This window comes from Amblyraja radiata, chromosome 17, assembly GCF_010909765.2.
Source record: "Amblyraja radiata isolate CabotCenter1 chromosome 17, sAmbRad1.1.pri, whole genome shotgun sequence".
Lineage (NCBI taxonomy): Eukaryota > Metazoa > Chordata > Chondrichthyes > Rajiformes > Rajidae > Amblyraja > Amblyraja radiata.
Window position 1 is genome coordinate 34,757,992 of NC_045972.1, and position 26,432 is coordinate 34,784,423.

General features: G+C 43.7%; 1 protein-coding gene across 2 annotated transcripts in view; it reads left to right on the forward strand.

The window, feature by feature from the left end:
* The window catches only part of mlkl (mixed lineage kinase domain like pseudokinase), a 37,336-nt gene extending 11,249 nt beyond the window's left edge, over window positions 1–26,087 (forward strand). For both annotated transcript variants that reach the window (XM_033036115.1, XM_033036116.1), the window contains exons 3-11: window positions 595–702; window positions 3,260–3,437; window positions 3,531–3,628; window positions 9,629–9,764; window positions 9,899–9,983; window positions 10,098–10,240; window positions 12,059–12,108; window positions 16,402–16,542; window positions 25,621–26,087. In XM_033036115.1, coding sequence (XP_032892006.1) covers window positions 595–702; window positions 3,260–3,437; window positions 3,531–3,628; window positions 9,629–9,764; window positions 9,899–9,983; window positions 10,098–10,240; window positions 12,059–12,108; window positions 16,402–16,542; window positions 25,621–25,688 — 1,007 coding nt within the window. In that variant the 3' untranslated portion in view covers window positions 25,689–26,087. The remainder of the gene's footprint in view (window positions 1–594; window positions 703–3,259; window positions 3,438–3,530; window positions 3,629–9,628; window positions 9,765–9,898; window positions 9,984–10,097; window positions 10,241–12,058; window positions 12,109–16,401; window positions 16,543–25,620) is intronic.
* The last annotated feature ends 345 nt before the right edge of the window (window positions 26,088–26,432 follow it).

The following is a 26,432-nucleotide window of genomic DNA, read 5'->3' on the forward strand; positions in this document are numbered from 1 at the left end:
TGACTGGGTTCTCTTCCCACAGAACATGCTTGGCTGGCTGTTTTTGCTAGTGTTTCTGTTTTTATCCCATATTTGAAATATCTTCATAGTGACTCTAACAAAATGATAAGTGAACTTTATATGTGGGAGCTACAGCTTATTCAATGTCTTCATTACTTTTCATCAGGCTTTGGATTCATGCTGCAACATCTTATTTTCCTGAGAACATAACCACTGCGAAGCAAATTAAACCAAAAACTCATTTCAAAATAATTTTCTAGAATCCCCCCAGTTGAAAAGTGTTAAAAGATTTCTAAAAACTTTCAAGGTCCAATAAAATAAGAATTTCAATTTTTTTCAACGGAACGAAAGTGCATGGCAAACTCATTCTCATCTGTTTACAGATGTAATTTAATAATGAAAACCTATGATATGTTTTCATAAGCTGCATATACAACCAAAAAAATGCTATTTGACCTAAAACGACTCTTAGAAGATGTGTCACTTAAAAACTGAAACGAATGTTGTTCCTTTGGTATGATTGCTTCTGTGCCAGTCAAAATGTATCTGGTGAGAGAATTGAGACTGCTAACAGCTCTTAATCTTACTTTACAGCGTTGCATTCCATTGAAAATAAAATTCAACATGCTATGGTGACTGTGAATGATAACTTAGTAGAAATGAAAGTGGACCTGAAAGACGTCAAACGTATAATTGAGTCATGTGAGTGTAAAAAGGGAAAATACTTGACAATAGATTTAGCACGAAATGTGTTTGGTTTCTCAGCCACCCAGTCCAAACAAAATAAAACAAACAGGAAAGAACTCAAGCAGGGAGTTCGAAGGGTGAAAAGAGATAATAAAATGTTACCGCAAGTTTGAATAAAGAAAATCCCAAGGCTTACTATACATACATTAAAAATAAAAGGGTAAGTAAGGAGAAGGTGGTACTGCTCATGGATAAAGGAGGAATTTATGCTTGAAGTCTGAGGATGGTGAGGTACTAAATGAGTACTTTGCATCTGAATTTGCCAAAGGAAAGGACATGGAGGATAGTGAGAGTGCAGCGTATGCAGTCTTTGACAATGAGATCAAGATGGAGGAGGAAGACAAAAGTGCTGATGAAACTCAGCGGGTGAGGCAGCATCTATGGAGCAAAGGAAATAGGCGACGTTTCGGGCCGAAACCCTTCCGTCTGAAGAAGGGTTTCTACCCAAAACGTTGCCTATTTCCTTCGCTCCATAGATGCTGCCTCACCCGCTGAGTTTCTCTAGCACTTTTGTCGACCTTCGATTTTCCAGCATGGAGGAGGTGTTGCGTCTCTTAAAAAACATTAAGGTGGGTAAATGACCAGGGTCTGATGGGATCTACCGCAGGTTATTGAGCGAGGCAAGGGAGATTTTAGGGGCTTTGACGAAGATCTTTGCATCCTGTATGCAGTGGATGTTGTCCACATGGATTTCAGTAAGGCATTTGATAAAGTCTCTCATGGTAGGCAGATACGAAAGATTAGGATGCATGGGATCCATGGTGACTTGGCTGTTTAGATTCTGGATTGGCTAACTTCTGGATAGGACAACGGTGGAAGGATGTCATTCTGGCTGGAAATCTGTGACTCGTGGTGTTCTGCTGTGATCTGTGCTTGGACCTTTGTTGTTTGTGATATAAGTAAATTATTTGTGGATGAATTGGTTTATAAGTTTCAGACGACACCAAAAATGGCAGACAGTGAGGAATGCTGTCAAAAGGTACAGATATGGGTGAAGAAAAGGACGATGGATTTTATTCTGAGCAAGTGTGAGCTGTGTTATACTTTGGGAGGTTGAATGTAAGGGAAAGTGTACAGTTAATAGCAAGACCCTTAACAGCAATGATGTACAGAGGGATGCTGGGGTCCAAGTCCATAGTTCACAGATAGATAGATTCTTGATTAGTACAGGTGTCAGAAGTTATGGGGAGAAGGTAGGAAAATGGGGTTAGGAGGGAGAGATAGATCAGCCATGATTGAATGGCAGAGTAGACTTGATGGGCAAATGGCCTGATTCTACTCCTATCACTTGTGACCTTATGAACTTTTCTGAAAGTAGAAACACAAATAGATAGAGTAGTACAGACAGTGTATCGTATACTTGTCTTCATCAGTCGGGGCATTGAGTATAAGATTTAGGAAGTCGGTTTGCAGCTTTATAAAACTTTGGTTTGGCCATTTCTGGAGTATTGTGTGGAGTTCTGGTTGCCAGATTACAGAAATGACACGGAGGCTTTGGAAAGGGCGCAGAAACTGCCTGTTTTGAATAAGGGGACACCATTAGATATCCTCCAGTCTTTTTGTACCTCAGTGATGTTTAACAAAGAAGCAGATATCTCCATCCGAGCTCTTGGAAACGTCATCCCCTCTTCCCTTAACATCTTGGGATACATCCCGTCAGCACTGGGGATTTATCCACCCTAATGTGCACCTTCCTCCTTCCCGATACAGTCTTGCTCCAGAATTTCATCATACACTTCTATTATCTCTATCCTCCACGTCCTGTTCCTTGGTGAACAATGATGAGAAGTATTCACTTAGGATCTCATTCATATCCCTTGGCTTCTCAAACTGATTACCCTTTGGTCCCTGAAGGAACCAGCTCTTTTCTTAACTACCTCTTGTTTCTAATGTACTTCTAAAACATTTTAGGATTTTTCTTAATCCTACTGCCAAGTTTATTTCATGGCGCCTTTTTGCCCTCCTAATTTATTTCTTAGCTTCCCTCTTACATCCACTTATTTTAGAACTGCAGCTGTATACACTTAAGACTGCAGCTTGTAGTTAGCAGTTTTACACATTCAAATCTTACTAGATAAATCCAAATGATATAGAATAAGAAACATGTTCTGTTTAATACATTTTGTTAAGTTGCTTCCCTTCTGAATATAACCCAATAACTTTACCGAACATGAACATCCCCACTGAATGCTGCTTTATTGCAAGCTCCAAGATTTTGACCCGGTGTCAGTGAAAGATTAACAATATAGGTAAAATAGTGTGTGACAAAGAAATCTGCAGGCGATGGCATTTTTTCTGGCATTGCTGCCCGCATCATTGCAGCTTTGAGAGGTTATGTTAGATGGTTGAGCTGACTGATCTAACTAATTTACAATTGATTAGATCCCTCAGCTCAATGTTCTGCATCTAGCCATTTTGTCCTGGGAATGAATGACAAGCAAAAATATGTGAAACATGTTGCTTTCCTGTGATCACAAAGTCCAAATGCTAATATGTCTCTCTCCTCTTGCAGACCAAGATAAACCTTCAGCTCCCCCAGTGCAGGAAATTCTGGAATTAAACCGAGATGACATTGAAATAGAGACCAAGCTTGAATCTAAAATCAATAATTCCAAATATTATAAGGGAACGTTACATAAATTTCCAGTAGCTATTAAACGTTTTGATAATTTTGGATTCTCCAATGTGGAGTAAGTATGGATCACGCACTTGTGCTGATTTTATTCCCACGTTCGCATTAACACATGGATTGAAGGTTTTTTTTTTTCTTCCTTCCTGCACAGGGAAATACGTAAAACTTTTCACAAAGAAGCTGAAACCATGAAGTACTTTGAATCCCCAAATATTGTGCGAATTTATGGAATCTGCATTGATCAAAGCAGTAAGTTAGCCTCAAGCATGGATTTTTAATGTTGCCAGAAAAGAAGGATTAGCGTATTAAAAGTACTTTTACCAATTCAGAACCTCCCAAAACATTTTAATGCTAACAAAGTACTTTTGAAATGTAATCTTGCAATTGTTGTAACTTGGGAATTTTAAATGAAAGCTGCTTTCCTTTTTATTTCTTTTTTATTGTTATAATTTCCAATTTATCTCCTTCTCTCTCATTCAGGTCCTATCCACCTGTCACATTTGACTGTGGGCTATTGCTTTGAGAATGATGTTTAGAGTTGACCCATTAGATAAATATATGGATATTGAGGATTCCAGAATGGTGCTGCCTTAATCCTTCTAGCATTGGACTCCAGTGCCATGAGCTAGGAGATTAAAAGTACCTATGGGCCAAATCAGTACTGACTGTAGAGCAGGAAAATAAAGGAGGAGAGATTGCGGAATTGAAGTGACACTCTCTGCATTATCCTTCCTTACTCATCATCCAGTTCTCACATTACCATCCGGCAAGTCTCTTTCTCTGATTCTCGCTTAATTTGCCATTTGTCTGAATGTCCAACACTCTTTCCAGAGTGTCTGATGTATTGTCTGACTCATTGGTGATGGTCTTCCTGTGACTTTGCTCTCATATGCGTGGAGATGCTATCAAAGAAGCCTTGGTGACTTTTCATAATTCAGCCTGTAGATTTACATAGTATAGTCACATTATGCCCGGTGGTGAATGGATGGAGATTCGTTGTCATGGTTAGTCAGCTATGCCTACAACTCCGTTGTTGTATTGTGGAAAAGGGTGAGCAAAGCCAACTGTACTCATTTGTAATTCCCATATTTCTAAAGTCATAGAGCGTGGAAATAGGTCCCTCAGTCCAACTTGCCCACACCACCCAACATGTCCCATCTGCACTAGTCCCACCTTCCTACATTTGGACCATATCCCTCTAAACCTGTCCTATCTATGTACCCGTCTACAAATGTGTACAATTGTTTCTTAATCATTGCAATTGTCCCTGCCTCAACCACCTCCTCTGGCAGCTCATTCCATACACCCACCACCCTTTGTATGAAAAAGTTACACCTCAGAAGTTACCCCTCAGATTCCTATTAAATCTTCCCCCCCCACATTAAACCTGTGTCCTCTGGTTTTCGATTTCCATACTCTAGGCAAGAGACTCTGTGCGTCTACCCGATCTCGTGATTTTATGTACACCTCTATAAGATCACCTCATCTTCTTGCACTCCAAGGAATAGAGATCCAGCCCACTCAGTCTTCCAAGAGCTCAGACCCCGGCGTCCTGGCAATTTGTAGCTCCTGGAAATTAGTCATTGATATCCACACCAGTTTCACCACAATTGGTCATGCGCCACTCAATAGTGTCCCCTTCCTCCACTTTATTAAGGCCTATTCTCTCTGGATTCTTTATCAGTGTTTTAAACCTCGGTGGGAATACATTCATGCAATGAACTGTCGATACAGATATCATCTCTGCATTATTCTCATTCCACAGATCACAGTTTTTTGGGGAACACTACTCGTTTACATTTGACACTGACTCAAACAAACTACTTGACAAAGAGTGGCAAACTTGGATAACATTTTGAAATTATTTTCAGCCTCTGTTGCTGTTTGAGAGCATTTATCAGTTAATTGCTGGAATATCATTCGGTTGATTTATGGTTCATTTGTGAAGCATTCCAAATTATATCTATTGCTTTATTTGTTTTTTACTCTGTCAAAGTCAGAGTTCCCTTTCTGAGCAAAGGTACATTCTAGAAATTAAATTTCACTCATTTTTGGTCCAATAAGCCAACATTCCTCAGCAAAAAAAAAATTGTGAAACTGTCCAAGCAGAGTTTTGACAAACAATAAAGCAACTAGTACAAAGACACCTGGGCAAAAACAGATTTGTGCAGTTCATGAACTACTACATTCAACAGCTGCATAACATTCTGAGAAGGGCATTTTCCCCATAACATCCAAATGGCAGATATACACCCACTGCCTGCCATGGAGGAGAGAGCCCCTCTGTTTATTGAAATAGATCTGGACATTCTCATCACTGAGATAAATGTAAGGTGGAAGGTCCATTATGTTTCATCTAGGCCAAAGGTTATTGGTGTACTGTGTAGACATAAGGAACTGCAGATTCTGGTTTACAAAAAAAGAGACAACTCAGCGGGTCATGCAGCGGGTCACGGAGGAACTCAGCGGGTCATGCAGCATCTCTGGAGAACATATATAGGTGACGTTTCGGGTCGGGACTCCTCTTCAGATTGTTATTAGTAGAGGGAAGAAAGCAGGAAGTGAAATGGGGGTTTGGGACAAATCCTGGCAAGTGATAGACAGATACACCATGAGCTACAGATGCTAGTCTGTGGAGATGTGAAGTCAGAGGAAGGTATATAGGTGGAAGGGGATGGGGGAAAGGGGAAAATGTTGTTGGTTAATTGGCTAAAATTGGAGAATTCAATGGTAGCTTAAAAACCAACAGTAAGAACATTGAATTCTCCAATTTTAGGTAGGTGACCAGCAACACCTCTTTTCCCTTCCCCCGACACCTACATACCCTACATACTTCACATTTTGTGTCTCTTCCCTCCATACCTCACAATCTTTTGTCTTCTTCTCATCTTTGGTTTTCATCCACCCATCTGCCAATCTAGTGTCTGGTGTCAGCAGAGTGTCCCTCTAAACCAATGATTCCCAAAATGGGCATTACCATCCCCTGGGGGCTGTGGGATTACCTAGGGGGGTGCTAAAAGGCAAGGGGATAGAAAGGGGTTGGGGGGGGGGCACCAGTAGCATGCGGGCATTGTGCATGATAGGTATTAGTACGCACTTGACATGCTTATGGGCGGTTCTACCATGCGCTTCACTGACCTTCTCTCTAAAAACACATACTGTTTTGCTAAATAGTATTTCTTGGAACTTTACAAAGTTATTACATGCATATTATATAATGATTCATACATAATTATTGAGGTAATAGTCCAAGCAGTGTTGTTAGCAAACTCACACTTGTAATTGTCACTAAGCCATTGTTTTATTTCCTTAGGAATGTCAGTAAATAGTGCTGTGCATGAGTCACAACCACTGATCTTAATGGGTCGTGCAAACCGCTATTCTGAATAATGCTTTTTATAGGATAAGGCAGGGGGGCACTGGGAATGAATTTATGGAACCAAGGGGGCAGTGGCCCAAAAGAGTCAGGGAACCATTGGGCTAAGCTGTAATCATTCTTCAAAGGTTCTAGGTAGCACCTTAGAACTCCAGTACATGCCGTGAATGGAAGAAATGACTGTTGCACGAATGGTGGCATCATTAGGTGAGCATGTGATCACACAAAGCATCAGACAAGACCCAGAGAGCCCCATAAAATTCCCCAATGATTACTATTTCACACAGAAACAATTGCAAGGAAGATATTCTATAGATTAAATCATTCTTGTCTGATTTGCTTAAAATAAATAAATGCGAATCTATCCAATTTCCAGGCTAGAGAGATTAAAATGCGAAAGGCAACGGAAGCCCTTCATAATTCAGTAGAAGGGCTTACTGATTATAAAGGGCAGTTACCCAGAATAAATAAATAAAAGGGGCAGAATAAGTGGGTGAGAATAGATTAGTGAGTAACATAAAATGCAGCCCCAAAGTCTTTTATAAACTTCTAAATTCTAAAAGGGCTTTAAAAGAAGGATAAGGCCTTCCCGAGCCCCCATTCGCCATGATGGTATTTCAGTCACAGAGGCCGACGTTAGAAGATCCTCGGAAAGTGCCTGGACCTGCGGTCGTGTTCTAAAAACCTGTGCGGACCAACTGGCTGGAGTTTTTACGGACATTTTCAACTTCTCACTTCTGAGGTCTGAGGTTCCCACCTGCTTTAAAAGGGCATCAATAATACCGGTGCCCAAGAAGAGCAAGGTGACGTGGCTCAATGACAATCGACCAGTGGCACTAACGTCTGTGATGATGAGGTGCTTTGAGAGGTTGATTATGGCGCATATCAACTCCTACCTCGACCCACTGCAGTTCGCTTACCGCCACAACAGATCAACAGTGGATGCGATCTCACTGGCTCTCCACTCCGGTCTGGACCACTTGGACAACAAAAACTCATATGTCAGGCTGTTATTCATTGACTATAGCTCAGCATTTAATACCATCATCCCCTCCAAGCTGGTTACCAAGCTCTCAGATCTGGGTCTCTGCGCATCCCTCTGCAATTGGATCCTCAATTTCCTCATTCACAGACCACAGCCTGTCCGTATTGGTGGAAATGTGTCAACCTTGATAACAATCAGCACGGGAGCACCTCAAGGCTGTGTGCTCAGCCCCCTGCTTTACTCACTCTATACTCATGACTGCGTAGCCGGACATAGTGCGAACTCCATCATCAAGTTCGCCGATGACACCACTGTTGTGGGACGAATTACTGATGGTGACGAGTCAGAGTATAGAAGTGAGATCGACCGATTGACCAAATGGTGCCAGCACAATAATCTGGCTCTCAACACCAGCAAAACCAAGGAACTGATTGTGGACTTTGAAAGGGGCAGGATAGGGACCTACAATCCTGTTTATATCAATGGGACGATATGGTGGAAAGGGTCAATCTTCTTGGTTCTTGGTTACTTGGTCCTCCAAAATATTCCAACTGGAATTTAAACTGGAGGTGGTGAAGGGAGGGATTAAGCCAGAAAGGGTTATTGGGAAGAAAGTGCTACTTTAAATTTAGTTGCATCTGGTTGGGTAACTATAGTTTGGTGGAGATTATTCCATGCTTTAATTGTGCGTGGGAAGAACAAATTGCTGTACACATCTGTCTTTGTAGCTGGGATCACAAATTGGATCGAATGCCCTCGTCTGCTCCAATAACTTCAAATTCCTGGGTGTGTATATTTCCGAAGATCTTTCCTGGTCCCAGCACACTGATGCAATAATAAAGAAAGCACATCAGCGCCTCTACTTCCTGAGAAGATTACGGAGAGTCAGTATGTCAAAGAGGACGCTCTCGAACTTCTACAGGTGCACAGTAGAGAGCATGCTGACTGGTTGCATCGTGCTTTGGTTCGGGAGCAGAAAAGAATGCAGAAAGTTGTGACCACTGCCCAGTCCATCATCGGCTCTGACCTCCCCACCATCGAAGGGACCTATCGCAGTCGCTGCCTCAAAAAGGCTGGCAACATCATCAAGGACCCACACCATCCTGGCCACACACTCATCTCTCCGCTGCCATCAGGTAGAAGGTACAGGAGCCTGAAATCTGCAACATCCAGGTTCAGGAACAGCTTCTTCCCCACTCGCCATCAAATAAACTTTGAACTATAACAGCCTATTGCACTTTATCTGTTTATTTATGCGTAAATATATGGTCTATGCCAAATAGACACACTGAACTGTTTCGGTATTTATGCTTACAATATTCTGTTGTGCTGCAGCAAACAAGAATTTCATTGTCCTATCCGGGACACATGACAATAAACTCACTTGATTTGACTTGTGGCCAATTTGGGATGAAAAAAGTGATCTTTGAATGCAGGAATTAAATACCAAATAAATACTTGGCACTTATGTGTGACATCAACCGCATCCTCTTTAGTGAAGACGATTGTAAGGTGATAGAGGAAATGTAAAATATGAAAATAGATAAGCAGTGGTATTTCAAATGAAAATAACATTCAGATTTTAAAATGATTCACGGAGCAAGTAAGGGTGAAATTAAGGTCCCTCTTTGGACATAAATATTTAGATTTTGGTTCTGAACTCACACCCTAAAGTTCCGTCTACAGGATACTTACAATCACACCAGATTGGATCAGAATTAATTAAAAAAATTTTTTAAGATTTTACTCAGCCAAAATGCATTTACATCTGAGATAAACACAGTTGGATTCACAAGCCAAGTTTCATTTCTCTCTAAACATCACCATGAGCTCAATAAATCACAGAATGATTGCCGTATAGTTGAATATCTGCTGATTTTCCCCACAGGTTCCAGCCCTGAATTCCTGATTGTGATGGAGTATTGTGAGCATGGCAGCTTGCACAGTTTTCTGGAAGGCGAGTGGCATCTCAGCTGGCAGAGTCGTGTTCACATGGCATTGGATGCGGCCTGTGGCTTGTACAGGTAGCTGTTCTTTGTGGCGTCATAGACTGGGGGAAATGTAGCAGTTTTCTGCGGTTTTCTGAAAAACTGCGGTTTTCCAGCAGTTAAATGGAAACTTTTGTTTACTATTACAGTTGTGTTTTGCTTTGATGCAGGATGCACCAATCAACAGGGAAGTTCAAACTCCATTGCTCTATTGACAGCACCAGATTCCTGGTTGACAACGGTCTGAGAGTGAAAGTGAGCTGATAAAACAATAAACATCCACCATTAAAATTAATACTAGTTCTGACATTTGGCTCACTCAAGAGCACAAAAAATACTGGAGCATTTTTTTCTCTCTTCCTGGTTTAGCTGGGGGGCATGGACTTGGCAAAGACAGAGACCTCAATCCGACGAATCAGCACCAGCCAGAAATCCCAGTTGTTGCCGTACATCTCACCACAGCAAATGAGCAACATCAACTACCAATACGACAAGCCCTGTGAGGTGTACAGGTGAGAGTTTAAGCTGAAGAAAATAATGCACAAATCACACCAGGTACAGATGGTATTGGTGCCATAGCTGCGATTCTGTAAGAGGGTAGCCAGTAATGGATGTACAGTCTTTCATGCCACAGGTTGGGATTGATGTGTAACAGAGAGGGGCATATCTAGAGCCTATAAAGACAACAAAATCATGATTTTAAAAGGATTAATGTAGACTGTTTACTAGTATTACTTTATAGCTGATTGTCAGGGATCAATGTGTAATGAATCGAATTGCAGGGCCAACAAATACATTAGTTTGCTGTGGAAGCTTGGAAGTGTAAGGCAAGAATCGGTGGCTATTTTGCAATGAGTTGGGATTTCCTGGACAATAATTATCAGATAACAATCCCAATTTTTTCCCCAGTCCTTGTTATCCACTGATTTGCAATCTAAGGTCTGGTCTGCGTTATCATAAGGTTCTTGAATTCTTTTCTAACAAAAGTGTCTAAAAAGATCACTAGCTTGTCTGTTGGAGAAACCTGTGTGTGCCTAAGGTCCCATGAGCTACATTGTCTGAAGCTATTCTCCTGGCAGGTTCACCCATGGCGGCCAGGTTGAGGATGAGGTTACTGATAAGCGTGACAAAAGAAGAATGGTGAAACAAGCGGAGGGTGAGGGTTGGGTAGCAGGTGAAGCACCATCATGGCTGAGAAGGTGGAAGATGGCTGCTGCAAGCAGAGACTCCCAACCATCATGGAGTCCATGCTGATTGAACCCGGGTGTGTCGCTATCAGTGACTGTGTGGTGGCTGTCGGCACACCAGTCTCCCCAAGTTAAAATATGTCACACACAGGAATCCATCTGGAGGGACATACCACCTATACATTCCAGTTAAAGACTTGTGGCGACTAGCAAATAGTGACAGAGCGATCACCTGGCAGCTCCTAGCCACGAACTGGCACACAGTCGGTCTGTGTTGGAGTCAGAGTCTTGCACTGAGGTAGAAGGAGCTCATGACTGAACAGCCCTATTTAGGATCCACTCTTCTCACCCCCTTAGGAATGCAGTAAAACTCAATTAATCAGGCACACTCAAGACTTTGATGGTGCTGGACTGGAAGATGTATCCAAACTATTGGATGTTATTCCAATTAAGATGCTTTCAGTTTACTTTTTTTTTCCAGATGTTACGCAGTAGTATAATATTTTTTTCAATGTAATTGTGACTTTAAAGAGCGTGAGAAGGAGAACAATGAGTTTCAAGGGATCTTTGGAAACAGGACCCCAGTGAATTTAAAGGAAGTGCAGGAATTGGGCCCTCAGTGAGTTTAAATGAAGTGCATGTACTATGATCCCAATTAGTTAAATGGAGCAGTAGAATCAGCACCTGGGAGCCTGATGTCAAATCACTAAAGATTTCCGAACAATGGGATACCGGCTATCAGAGCTTTACTGAACATGTACACAGTGTACACCAATCAGTGTCCATGCAAGTACGATGATCAGCTTCCAATCCACTTGTGTGAAATGGTTCCCTTCTATTGTGTTGTTCTATGTGTTGTTCTACTCGAGGCCAGTCTTTGTTTTCATAGCTGTATCCAATAGATTTCAAAATTAATCCATTGGAAGTTTTAATGGAAGTAGTTTGATAGGTAATACATTTTTTTTGTATTTAAACTAGTTACTGAATCTATTAATGCATGTTTACATTTGTAGAATATTATAAGGCATATTTATATTTGGGTGATGTATTAGATATAAACTAGAAGACTTCCATGGTATCCATGTTTTGCCCCTATCAGTCAAGGATAATGAGGATTTAGTATTTCTGTTTCTTTCCTTTCAGTTTTGGGATTGTTCTTTGGGAGATAGCAAGCTGTAAAACACCTTTCAAAGGTAACAGAAAAAATTACTGTATCCTACTTATCTTTGCTTCCCTGCTGACTGGCTCTATATGTAGTCTTATGCCTAATGAATGTTATCTGGTTATGGGCAATGTCACACACTGGCTGGGTATTAGATTTTGTCTAATGCATGCTATCTGGTTATGCCTGGTGTCATACAATGGCTGGATGTTGTCTCACGCCTGATGAATGGTATTAGGTTATGAGTGGTGTCATATGCCGGCTAGGGTCTGTATCATGCCATGTGAAAGGGAGCTCCTTATAGATTATATCATGCACTGGCTAGGGGTTGTCTTATGCCTGATAAGTGCTGTCTGGTTTTGAGTGATGTCCCACATTGTGGGTATAATCTCATGTCTGATGAATGGTGCCTGGTTATCGATGGTGTCACATCAAGACTGAGTGCTTTGCTGTTTGGTTGTAGTGATGTTACATGCTGCGGCTGGGTGTTGTGTCATGTTATTTGGTTATGTTGTGGTGTACCAGGTGAGTGATATCTAATTGTGGGTAGTCAAGTTCCATTGTTTTCACACTCTGTGTCAATGCTTTGCATGCAAACCCCTTTAACCTTTTGCTGGGATTGAATCATTCAAATAAATTCCTAGAATTCTGATATTAACTATTGCTCGGTGTGGTGGGGTAGGGGCAATGGGTGTTAAGAAAGAGAATGTACATGCTACATTGAAGAGAGAAGCTTTTAATGAACAAATACAGGTATGTTTGGTGTAGACAGGCTAATAAAATGTCATCAATCTGAACCAGAAAATTAACCTCACATTCTGTTTTTACAGAAGTAGTCACTGCTGACGGTGGGTGGTTATTTAATTATTTGAATGAAGCTGCATGATCAAATTGTAGAGGTTATTCTAGTTTACAGCTAGGTATATGTCTAACCACTGCTTCGGCAGGCTTGTCATCCCCTCCTTCACCCATCATCTCAACTTACCTTTTTCTCATCTCACACTGCAGCACCTTTGCAATGCAAGACTTTCTGCCTTGTGAGCAATTTTCCTGCCTACCTGATTGTCAATCAGTCTGTTACATAGATTGGCTGTGGATGGAAAACCCACAGAATAAATTGACTGACCCTAGAATAATCTCGTTTCCTCGTCGTCTCCGAGCTAATGTCCAGCTAAATGCTTATGGATTTGAATCACAAAGAGGAGATTTATGAAGAGAAAATAATTTATGAACTGCCTTGATTGAAGATTTCAACTTCGTAGTTAAGCTTAATTGGAGAACTAATATCAAATCTTGACTCCCAGTGAAAAATGTAATCCACTCCCATCATTTAAATTCCTGTTTGTAGCTCTTGAGATCCAACCCTTGCACCAGTTCCATTTTGTTCTAGATTCAGTTATTCGCAGCTTCCAGCAATCTCCAAATAGAACCAGAGAAAATTTACCACACGGATAGAGGCCATTCAGCCCACTGTCTCAGTACCATTTGATGTAAAGCTGACTGGGATAAACACACATCCAACACTTGTTCTGTAGACCTGTAAGCCACTGTTCTTCAAGTACATAACAACGTTCTGTTTATATGTGATGATGGTTTCTGCCTCAAACACTCATTCAGGCAGTGAGTTTCAGATCTTTTTGTGAAAGATTACTTCCTCATCTCCCCTCTAATCCTTCAACCAATTACTTTAATTCCATGGTCCTGGTTTATAATCCATCTGTTGTGGGAAATAGGTCCTCCTTGTTTATATAATCCCACCATGCTTCTTAATGTATATATTGCAATTAATTCTCCACTCACCCTATTTCTCTCAAAGAAAACAGACCTAGTTTATTAAATTTCCTCATAGCAAAAATGTTCTAGTCTTGGAAATATCCTTATACATCCCCTGTACATCCTCTCCAGTGCAATCACGTCCTTCCTGTAACATGGTGACGAGAACTGTAAACAGGCCGAAAAGGCTCCATATACAGTGCCCTCCATAATGTTTGGGACAAAGACCCATCATTTATTCATTTGCCTCTATACTCCACAATTTGAGGTATGTAATAGAAAAAATCACATGTGATTAAAGTGCACATTGTCAGATTTTATTAAAGGCCATTTTTATACATTTTGGTTTCACCATGTAGAAATTACAGCTGTGTTTATACATAGTCCCCCCCATTTCAGGGCACCATAATGTTTGGGACACATGGTTTCACAGGCGTTTGTAATTGCTCAAATGTGTTTAATTGCCTCCTTAAGAGCTCTCAGCACCAGTCTTTCCATTACCTTTGGAAACTTTTATTGTTGTTTATTAACATGAGGACCAAAGTTGTGCCAAATAAAGTCAAAGAAGCCATTATGAGACTGAGAAACAAGAATAAAACTGTTAGAGACATCAGCCAAACCTTAGGCTTACCAAAATCAACTAAGAAGAAAGAGAGAACTGGCGAGCCTACTAATTGCAAAGGGACTGGCAGGCCAAGGAAGACCTCCATGGCCGATGACAGAAGAATTCACTCTATAATAAAGAAAAAAATCCCAAACACCTGTCTGACAGATCAGAAACACTCTTCAGGAGTCAGGTGTGGATTTGTCAATGATCACTGTCCGCTGAAGACTTAATGAACAGAAATACAGAGGCTACACTGCAAGATGCAAACCACTGGGTAGCTTCAAAAAATAGTATGGCCAGGTTACAGTTTGCCAAGAAGTACTTAAAAGAGCAACTACAGTTCTGGATAAAGGTCTCGTGGACAGATGAGACGAAGATTAACTTGTATCAGAGTGATGGCAAGAGCAAAGTATGGAGGAGAAGGAACTGCCCAAGATCCAAAGCATACCACCTCACTTAACTTCATTGATGATACAACTGCTGATGGTAGCGTAATGAATTCTGAAGTGTTTATCTGCTATCTGCTCAAGTTCAAACAAATGCCTCAAAACTCATTGGCTGGCGGTTCATTCTACAGCAAGGCAATGATCCCAAACATACTGCTAAAGTAACAAAGGAGTTTTTCAAAGCTAAAAAATTGTAAATTCTTGAGTGGCCAAGTCAACTACCCGATCTGAATCCAATTGAGCATGCCTTTTATATGCTGAAGAGAAAACTGAAGGGGACTAGCTCCCAAAACAAGCATAAGCTAAAGATGGCTGCAATACAGGCCTGGCAGAGCATCACTAGATAAGACACCCAGCAACTGGTGATGTCCATGAATTGCAGACTTCAAGCAGTCATTGCATGCAATGGATATGCAACTAAATACTAAACATGACTACTTTCAGTCACATGACATTGCTGTGTCCCAAACATTATGGTTCCCTGAAAATGGGGGGGGGGCTATGTATAAACACTGCTGTAATTTCTACATGGAGAAACCAAAATTTGAGTAGTTGAGGTCAGTTCATTGGCTATATTTAAGAGGGAGTTAGATGTGGCCCTTGTGGCTAAAGGGATCAGGGGGTATGGCGAGAAGGCAGGTACAGGATACCGAGTTGGATGATCAGCCATGATCATATTGAATGGCTGTGCAGGCTCAAAGGGCCGAATGGCCTACTCCTGCACCTATTTTCTATGTTTCTAAAATGTATAAAAATGGTCTTTATTAAAATCTTGCAATGTGCACTTTAACCACATGTGATTTTTTCCCCTCAAATTGTGGAGTACAGAGGCAAATAAATAAATGATGGGTCTTTGTCCCAAATATTATGGAGGGCATTGTAGTTCAGCATAATCTCACTGCTCAGATATTCATACCTTGCCTAATCAAGGAAACTATCCCGAATGCCTTTTCCTCCACCTTTTTGAACTATTTTGCTTCATTTACGGATCTATGGATACACACTCTCTGTTTGAGGTATTTAAGTTTCTCTTTCTCAATATTGTCCCTTTTAATGTACATTTCCTTGATTTGTATCACCACCCCAAATGCACACTCACAAATCGCTGGATGAGCAATGAATTAACTCCATTTGTCATTTTACTGTCCAGTTAATAGACTATATACATCTTTCTACATAGTTCATCACTTCTTCATCCATGCAATTCACATTTATCGCCCCGCACCCTATACTGGGCAGTGTGCCTTGTCTTAATTCCATCACATGCCAGATTGCTGCAAATCTGGGCTTTATCATTTAGCCTGGTCCCTCTCAACATGCTCACTGAATTTGTGGAAGGAGGCCTTGGATTATGACCCTATAGAGTACAAAGTTGAACAGGGTGCAGCAGGTTTTTTGCTGCTCGTGCAGTTCTGATACAAATAATGACTCGGGTCTCACAACAGTCGAAGAATAGTGAACTATCACAACTGGCTTAACGTACACCCTCTTTGAGCAGATTGCAGCAGTCAAGAGATCCACAAAAAGGTTTGTGAGGAGCGAGTCCGTGAGTCTCTGCCAAGTGACTGCCCCAAGGAGCTTTGTGAGCTGATCGATGAATGCCGCACTTATGATCCCTTTGAGCGTCCAAAGGCTGGAGGTAGGCAATGCTTTTGCAATTTGGAGATTATAAATGTAAGTTTACGGGAAGCTGCAGATAGACTAGTCTGGGCCCAAATTGAGCTGTGAGAAATTGAGACGCCAGCAGAGAGAATTTTTGGAAGACATTCTTGCTATTGAGGGAGTGCAGCGTAGGTTCACGAGGTTAATTCCCGGGATGGCGGGACTGTCATATTATGAAAGAATGGAACGACTAGGTGTGTATTCACTGGAATTTAGAAGGATAGAAACATAGAAACATAGAAATTAGGTGCAGGAGTAGGCCATTCGGCCCTTCGATCCTGCACCGCCATTCAATATGATCATGGCTGATCATCCAACTCAGTATCCCGTACCTGCCTTCTCTCCATACCCTCTGATCCCCTTAGCCACAAGGGCCACATCTAACTCCCTCTTAAATATAGCCAATGAACTGGCCTCGACTACCCTCTGTGGCAGAGTTCCAGAGATTCATCACTCTCTGTGTGAAAAAAGTTCTTCTCATCTCGGTTTTAAAGGATTTCCCCCTTATCCTTAAGCTGTGACCCCTTGTCCTGGACTTCCCCAACATCGGGAGCAATCTTCCTGCATCTAGCCTGTCCAACCCCTTAAGAATTTTATAAGTTTCTATAAGATCCCCTCTCAATCTCCTAAATTCTAGAGAGTATAAACCAAGTCTATCCAGTCTTTCTTCATAAGACAGTCCTGACATCCCAGGAACCAGTCTGGTGAACCTTCTCTGCACTCCCTCTATGGCAATAATGTCCTTCCTCAGATTAGGAGACCAAAACTGTACGCAATACTCCAGGTGTGGTCTCACCAAGACCCTGTACAACTGCAGTAGAACCTCCCTGCTCCTATACTCAAATCCTTTTGCTATGAAAGCTAACATACCATTCGCTTTCTTCACTGCCTGCTGCACCTGCATGCCTACTTTCAATGACTGGTGTACCATGACACCCAGGTCTCGCTGCATCTCCCCTTTTCCTAGTCGACCACCATTTAGATAATAGTCTGGTTTCCTGATTTTGCCACCAAAATGGATAACCTCACATTTATCCACATTATACTGCATCTGCCAAACATTTGCCCACTCACCCAGCCTATCCAAGTCACCTTGCAGTCTCCTAGCATCCTCCTCACAGCTAACACTGCCCCCCAGCTTAGTGTCATCCGCAAACTTGGAGATATTGCCTTCAATTCCCTCATCCAGATCATTAATATATATTGTAAATAGCTGGGGTCCCAGCACTGAGCCTTGCGGTACCTCACTAGTCACTGCCTGCCATTGTGAAAAGGACCCGTTTACTCCTACTCTTTGCTTCCTGTTTGCCAGCCAGTTCTCTATCCACATCAATACTGAACCCCCAATGCCGTGTGCTTTAAGTTTATATACTAATCTCTTATGTGGGACCTTGTCGAAAAGCCTTCTGGAAGTCCAGATACACCACATCCACTGGTTCTCCCCTATCCACGCTACTAGTTACATCCTCGAAACATTCTATAAGATTCGTCAGACATGATTTACCTTTTGTAAATCCATGCTGACTTTGTCCTAATGATTTCACCACTTTCCAAATGTGCTGCTATCCCATCTTTAATAACTGACTCTAGCAGTTTCCCCACTACCGATGTTAGACTAACTGGTCTGTAATTCCCCGTTTTCTCTCTCCCTCCCTTCTTAAAAAGTGGGGTTACGTTTGCTACCCGTCAATCCTCAGGAACTACTCCAGAATCTAAAGAGTTTTGAAAGATTATTACTAATGCATCCACTATTTCTGGAGCTACTTCCTTAAGTACTCTGGGATGCAGCCTATCTGGCCCTGGGGATTTATCGGCCTTTAATCCATTCAATTTACCCAACACCACTTCCCGGCTAACCTGGATTTCACTCAATTCCTCCAACTCCTTTGACCCGCGGTCCCCTGCTATTTCCGGCAGATTATTTATGTCTTCCTTAGTGAAGACGGAACCAAAGTAGTTATTCAATTGGTCCGCTATATCCTTGTTCCCCATGATCAACTCACCTGTTTCTGACTGCAAGGGACCTACATTTGTTTTAACTAATCTCTTTCTTTTCACATATCTATAAAAACCTTTGCAGTCAGTTTTTATGTTCCCTGCCAGTTTTCTTTCATAATCTATTTTTCCTTTCCTAATTAAGCCCTTTGTCCTCCTCTGCTGGTCTCTGAATTTCTCCCAGTCCTCCGGTATGCTGCTTTTTCTGGCTAATTTGTACGCATCATCCTTCGCTTTGATACTATCCCTGATTTCCCTTGTTATCCACGGATGTACTACCTTCCCTGATTTATTCTTTTGCCAAACTGGGATGAACAATTTTTGTAGTTCATCCATGCAGTCTTTAAATGTCTTCCATTGCATATCCACCGTCAACCCTTTTAGAATTAATTGCCAGTCAATCTTGGCCAATTCACGTCTCATACCCTCAAAGTTACCTTTCTTTAAGTTCAGAACCATTGTTTCTGAATTAACAATGTCACTCTCCATCCTAATGAAGAACTCAACCATATTATGGTCACTCTTGCCCAAGGGGGCACGTACAACGAGACTGCTAACTAACCCTTCCTCATTACTCAATACCCAGTCTAAAATAGCCTGCTCTCTCGTTGGTTCCTCTACATGTTGATTTAGATAACTATCCCGCATACATTCCAAGAAATCCTCTTCCTCAGCACCCCTGCCAATTTGATTCACCCAATCTATATGTAGATTGAAGTCACCCATTATAACGGTTTTGCCTTTGTCGCACGCATTTCTAATTTCCTGTTTGATACCATCTCCAACTTCACTACTACTGTTAGGTGGCCTGTACACAACACCCACCAGCGTTTTCTGCCCCTTAGTGTTTCGCAGCTCTACCCATACCGATTCCACATCCTCCAAACTAATGTCCTTCCTTTCCATTGCGTTAATCTCCTCTCTAACCAGCAACGCTACCCCACCTCCTTTTCCTTTCTCTCTATCCCTCCTGAATATTGAATATCCCTAGATGTTCAGCTCCCAGCCTTGGTCACCCTGGAGCCATGTCTCCGTGATCCCAACTATATCATAGTCATTAATAGCTATCTGCACATTCAACTCATCCACCTTATTACGAATGCTCCTTGCATTGAGACACAAAGCCTTCAGGCTTGTTTTTACAACACTCTTACCCCTTATACAATTATGTTGAAAAGTGGCCCTTTTTGATTTTTGCCCTGGTTTTGTCTGCCTGCCACTTTTACTTTTCACCTTGCTACCTATTGCTTCTACCCTCATTTTACACCCCTCTGTCTCTACGCTCACACATTTAAGAAACCCTTTCCCATTAACTCCATCCTCCACTATCCCATTCGACACCCCACCCCCCTTATTCAGTTTAAAACCACCCGTGTAGCAGTGGCAAACCTGCCTGCCAGAATGCTGGTTCCACACCTGTTAAGATGCAATCCGTCCCTTTTGTACAGTTCCCCCCTACCCCAAAACAGATCCCAGTGATCTAAGAATCTAAATCCCTGCCCCGTGCACCAGTTCCTCAGCCACACGTTCAGGTCCCGTATCTCCCTGTTCCTGCTCTCGCCAGCACGAGGAACTGGAAGCACACCGGAGATAACAACCCTGGAGGTCCTGCTTTTCAGCATTTTTCCGAGCTCTCTAAAGTCACGCTGCAGAATATTCATCCCCTTCTTTCCGACATCGTTTGTGCCGACATGCACTACCACTTCCGGATGTTCACCTTCGCCCTTCAGGATTTTCTGCACTCTGTCCGTGACATCCTGGATCCTGGCACCAGGAAAGCAGCACACCATCCTCGCATCCCGTCTGTTGCCGCAGAAACCCCTGTCCGTACCTCTCACAATGGAGTCTCCCACTACAATGGCGTTGCCTGCCTTAGGCCTTTTTGGTTTTGGCTCAACAGCCCTATTCGCATCACAAGCCAGTCCGCCGCCCAGTGTAAACACCTCTTCTGTTCCGACAGCTTCTAAGTGGGTGAACCTGTTCACAAGAGGTACAACACCCGGGGACGTTGGCATTCCATGCTTCCCTCCCGTTCTCACTGTCTCCCACCTTCTCTCTTCCAGTACCTTAGGTGTAACAATCGTACTGTAGGACTTGTCGAGGAACGACTCCGTTTCTCGGACGAACCGGAGGTCATTCAATTCAATTCAATTCAATTCAATTCAACTTTAATGTCATTGCACAAATACTGAGTATGGGTACAACGAAATGCAGTTTTGCGTCAGTCCGTAGTAGTGCAATATAGAAATTTAAAAAAAAATGAGGATACAGAATAATAAAAAATACAGAATAATTAAACAATGGGGACGGAGGGACCGGAGGAATCTATCGGCGGGACTCCGAGTTCAGCAATGCGACGGTATAATTGTAGAAGCTGTTCCTCATCCTACTGGTACGAGACCTGAGGCTCCTGTACCGCCTCCCTGATGGGAGGAGGGCAAACAGTCCATGGTTGGGGTGGTAGGGGTCTTTAATGATCTTCCCAGCTCGTTTCAGACACCGTTTTCGGTGGAGGGCATCCATGGCAGGGAGCGGGGCACCGATGATGTGCTGCGCGGTTTTCACCACCCGTTGTAGTGCCTTCCTGTCCGCAACAGTGCAGCTGCTGTACCATACCGTGAAGCAGGCGGTCAGGATGCTCTCGATGGTACACCTGTAGAAGTTGGTCAGGATCTGGGGGGACAGTTGGGCTTTCTTGAGCCTCCTCAGGAAGTAAAGGCGCTGCTGTGCCTTTTTGATCAGCTTGGAGGTGTTGAGGGACCAGGACAAATCCTCCGAGATGTGTACCCCGAGGAATTTGTAGCTGGAGACGCGCTCCACCTCAGTCCCGTTTATGTGGATGGGGGTATGTCTGCCCCCTCTGACCTTCCTGAAGTCGACAATAAGTTCCTTCGTCTTCTTGGAGTTGAGGACGAGGTTATTATTGGCACACCAGGTTGTCAGGTGCTGGACCTCCTCCCTGTAGGCTGACTCATCGTTGTCACTGATCAGTCCTACCACCGTGGTGTCGTCAGCAAACTTAATGATGGCGTTGGATCCGTACTTAGGGATGCAGTCGTGGGTGAAGAGGGAGTAGAGGAGAGGGCTGAGCACACAGCCCTGGGGCATGCCGGTGTTCAGTGTTATAGTGGTGGAGGTGAGGTTGTTGACCCTAACAGACTGTGGTCTGTTGGTGAGGAAATCCAGTGTCCAGTTGCAGAGGGAGGTGGAGATGCCAAGCCCGCTGAGTTTGGTGATCAAGCTGGCGGGGATGACAGTGTTGAAAGCGGAGCTGAAATCAATGAACAGCAACCTGATGTAGGAGTTGTTGTTGTCCAGGTGGGTCAGGGCAGAGTGTAGGGCCGCCGATATGGCGTCCTCTGTAGACCTGTTGGCCCGGTAGGCAAACTGATGGGGGTCCAGTGTCGGCGGGAGGCTGGCTTTGAGGTGAGCCAAGATCAGCCGCTCAAAGCACTTAGCAATGACAGGGGTGAGTGCCACTGGGCGGAAATCGTTGAGGCTCCCTGTGGCTGACTGTTTGGGCACTGGCACGATGGTTGATGTCTTGAGGCAAGTGGGGACAACACCCTGGGCCAGTGAGTGATTGAAAATGTCGGTAAAGACTTGGGATAGTTGTCCAGCACATGCCCTAAGCACCCGGCCAGGGATGTCATCGGGGCCGGCAGCTTTGCGCTCATTCACCTTGCTCAGTGCATCTTGTACAGCAGAGGTGGAGAGACTGAGGGGTTGTTCATTTGGGGGTGGAGCAACTTTGATGGCTGGGGTTTTGTTATCTCGGTCAAAGCGAGCATAGAAATGGTTTAGCTCGTCAGGAAGGGTGGCGTTGTCTGGGGGAGGGGTGTTAACTTTCTGGTAATCGGCAAGGGATTTGATTCCTTGCCACATGCGCCTGGGGTCAGAGTTGTTATGGAAGTGCTCCTCAATCCGCCGTTTGTGATTGAGTTTGGCATTCCTAATTCCCATTTTCAGATTGGCCCTGGATGAGCTGTATCCCTCAGCGTCGCCAGATCTGAAAGCGGCATCGCGAGCCTTCAGTAGGAGTCTGACCTCCCTGCTCATCCACGGCTTCTGGTTAGGGAAGGTCTTTATTTCTTTGTGGGTAGTGACATTATCGGTGCAGAATTTTATATAGTCCATAACTGTTGAGGTGTATGAGTTGATGTCCACTTGTGAATTGAAGGTGGACTGGGTAGCAAACAGACTCCAGTCTGTCTGCTGAAACTGCTGCTGTAAAACAGAGACAGCCCCCTCAGGCCAGACCTTCACTGTCCTCGTGGTAGGTTTCACACGTCTGATCAGAGGTGTGTATTTGGGGAGCAGGAACAGAGAGAGGTGGTCAGACTGACCAAGGTGGGGGAGGGGGAGGGCTTTGTAGGCTTCAGTAATATTAGTGTAAACTAAGTCCAGAATATTGTCTCCTCTGGTTGGGCAGGAAACATGCTGATGGAACCTGGGGAGTACAGTTTTAAGGTTGGAGTGGTTGAAATCACCCGCAACAATAAATGCCCCCTCTGGGTGAGCAGATAGATGTTTGCTGATAGCAGCTTGCAGCTCTTCCATTGTTAGCCTGGCATTAGCGTTCGGGGGTACATAGACTGCGGTGATAACAGTCGATGAGAATTCTCTTGGCAAATAGAAGGGCCTGCACTTTATCATCAGGTATTCCAGGTCAGCAGAGCAGTGACTACCAATCCTAACGACGTCCGTACACCATGAGTTGTTCACATAGATGCACAGTCTGCCGCCCTTGGTCTTACCGGAGTCCTCCGCTGTTCTGTCGGCCCTGAAGACAGTGCGCCCCTCCAGCTCGATAGCGTTGTCCGGGATGTTGTCGTTGAGCCATGTTTCAGTAAAGACCATGGCGTTGCAGTCAGCGATCCGTCTGTGTGTGGTGATCCGCAGCCTTAGTTCATCGATTTTACTCACCAGGGACCGGACATTCGCGAGGAAAATGCTGGGCAGAGCTGGCTGGTGAGGATTTAATTTCAGCCTAGCTAGATGTCCTCCCCGCTTCCCACGTCTTTGTTTGCGGTCCCTGCGCCGCCTCCGGGCACTACCTGTCGGGGAAGCTGACCCGCTAGACCACGGTGTCTTGGCGATCTCCGGCGGCAGTTGAAAGTCGCTTCTGGGGCTCGTTACGCAGAGACGGCCGAGCTCTAATAGCTCCTGACGGCCGTATAGAGTCTTCGCTCGGGTGCTCCGGGCGAAAACTAAGGTAATGATTAACAGAAAAATAACTAAATTACAAAAACTACGGAGACGCAGAGCCTCGCGTTGTGCACGCGACGCCATCTTGGGGTCATCCACTTGCTTCTCCAGTTCCCCAACACGGCCCTTCAGGAGCTCTACCTGGATGCACTTCTCGCATTTGTAGCAGCCAGAGGCACCAGCGGTGTCCTTGACCTCCCACATACTGCAAGCATCGCACTGAATCAGCTTGCCTGACATCTCCTTCTTTCGTCTCTACCTCTCAAGCATATTGCGTGGTGTCCTCTCCGAAGACTCTCGAGCCAAAGACTCACACTTCCCTCACAAGGCCGCTCACTCACTGCCGCTCGCTAAGAGCCGTCTTGCTTAAATTGACTGATAAATTGCCTGATTTACCAATTTACAAACCAAATTCCTCAGTTTTCAACTGTTTTCCCGGCACTGACTCACTTCTCTCCTCCCACTTGGGCAAGAGCCAATCAGTCGTATCTCTTGCTAAACTCCTGCTGCTGTTGCTCCCAAAACTACAGCAGTTCTGAGTAAAGTCTGCCTGTCCTTGGCCACTACTTTAACTGTTTTCACTTCTCTCCTCCCACTTGGGCTAGAGCCAATCAGTCGTATCTCTTGTTAAGCTCCTGCTGTTGTTGCTCCCAAAACTACAGCAGTTCTGAGGATGAGAGGACATCTTAGAAACATATAAAATTATTAAGGGATTGGACAAGCTAGATGTAGGAAACATGTTCCCAATGTTGGGGGAGTCCAGAACCAGGGGCCACAGTTTAAGAATAAGGGGTAGGCCATTTAGAACTGAGATGAGGAAAAGCTTTTTCACCCAGAGAGTTATGAATTTGTGGAATTCTCTGCCTCAGAAGGCAGTGGAGGCTGATTGGAGGACACCAGTGCGTGACTTTGTTTAACGTGGGAAGACTGGTACACAACAGCCACCACACGGTCCTTGACAGATCTGGGTCAGGATCCAGTGGAATGGAGTCCAAGACGACCGGAGATCCTTTTCTGCTGCAGTCTTCATCCGCCTTCCCAGCCGTTGTGACTCTCCACTGAGGTCAACCATCATCCTCCGCCTGTTCCACCGTTGAGGCCTTGGTTGGATTGCTCTTTGTCAGAGTCCTCCCCCTCGACCTTACCGCCATGGGTGGCCCTACACAGCTCCAGACCCCATCACTCGCAGGATCTCAGGACCACACAAGCTTCTCCACCACGACAAGGTGACAATCCACAGAGATGTTAAAGTCCGCAGGCTTCCGCGGTTGGAGCTCCCAAAGTCAATCTCCAGCAAAGGCCACCAGCTCCTCAATGTTAGGTCACTGTGCGGACAGAGATACGATACGGACCTCCGTGTGGTAAGAATTTTTTTTTTTTAAGTTTCCCCCACCCCACCCCCCACATAAAACAAGCTAAAGAACACTAAAACATACATTTAACACATACGAAAAACCAACAAAGAAGGGATGAGACAGACTGTTGGCGAGGCAGCCACTGCGGCACCACCCGGTGGAATCTCTACGCTGTATCTCTAAAGTCTGAAGTAAAGTCTAAAGACAACCAAGGCTTAAACCTGATGAAAATTTCCAAACCATAATTCTCAGTAGCTTATGTACACTGTGTGCTATCCAGTAGACGTGATTCAGAGCATTTCAGACCAATTTCAGTGAATATGCATTACCAAAGATAAAGGAGCAGTATATTTTGTATGTCCAAGCAATGACTGTTCTGCAGTCTCCACAATGTGAAGAATTTGTGTAAGGGGCTATGCCCATTACCTGGGGTGGGTATTGATAAAACCCAGAGATTTTCTTGTATAGTGACATGCAATCTCTCTTCTTGCTTTCAGCTATCATGGACAGGCTGAAGAATATTCTAAAGAGAATTACTGAAATAACCAAAGAAGCAAGGGATTGAATCAAGCATCCATCTGATCTCTATACTCCACTCATGTTTGGCTCGGTCGAAGCGATAACATTTGTTTAGGCATCTTACAACCTTATGCAACCTGAATTTGGCTTTTTGCGAATTTAGCTTTGTGCCTTCCATGAAGAATTTCTCCTCTCTCCGATGGAAGTTCTGTGAGACTCTCTCACTTCTCCTCCAGCCGCCCCCACCCCCTTCCCCACCTATGATTCCTGCTGCTCTCCTGCTCTATGACCATGTTCTGACCCAAACTCGCTTCCACAGCCATTAGTGCTTCCAGAGCTTTTTCGTCTATCCTCAGTTACTCCTGCACTTTAGGTCTTTATTTATGTAAACCAGCATCTGCAGTTCCTTATATCTAACAGAAATAAAATGCATTCCATTGTCCAACTCTCTGAGAGTGACTTCCTTAATTGTTAAGTATTTACATAATTGAGAAATTTACAAATTGTACAAAAATTGTTGTTTGGTTGACAGGAGGAGGAAAACTTTAGATTTAAGAAAGTATTGATGCTGCCATACAGCGCCAGACATTCAGGTTCAATCCTGACCACGGGTGCTGACTACGGAGTTTGCACATTTGGACTAGTGTAGCTGGTCGGTGTGGGCAAGTTGGGCTGAAGGGCCTGTTTCCATTGTATGACTACGTGGGTTTTCTCCAGGTGCTCCAGATTCGTTCCACTCTCCAAAAAGTGATAGGTTTGTAGATTAATTGGCTTCAGTAAAAATTTTCCC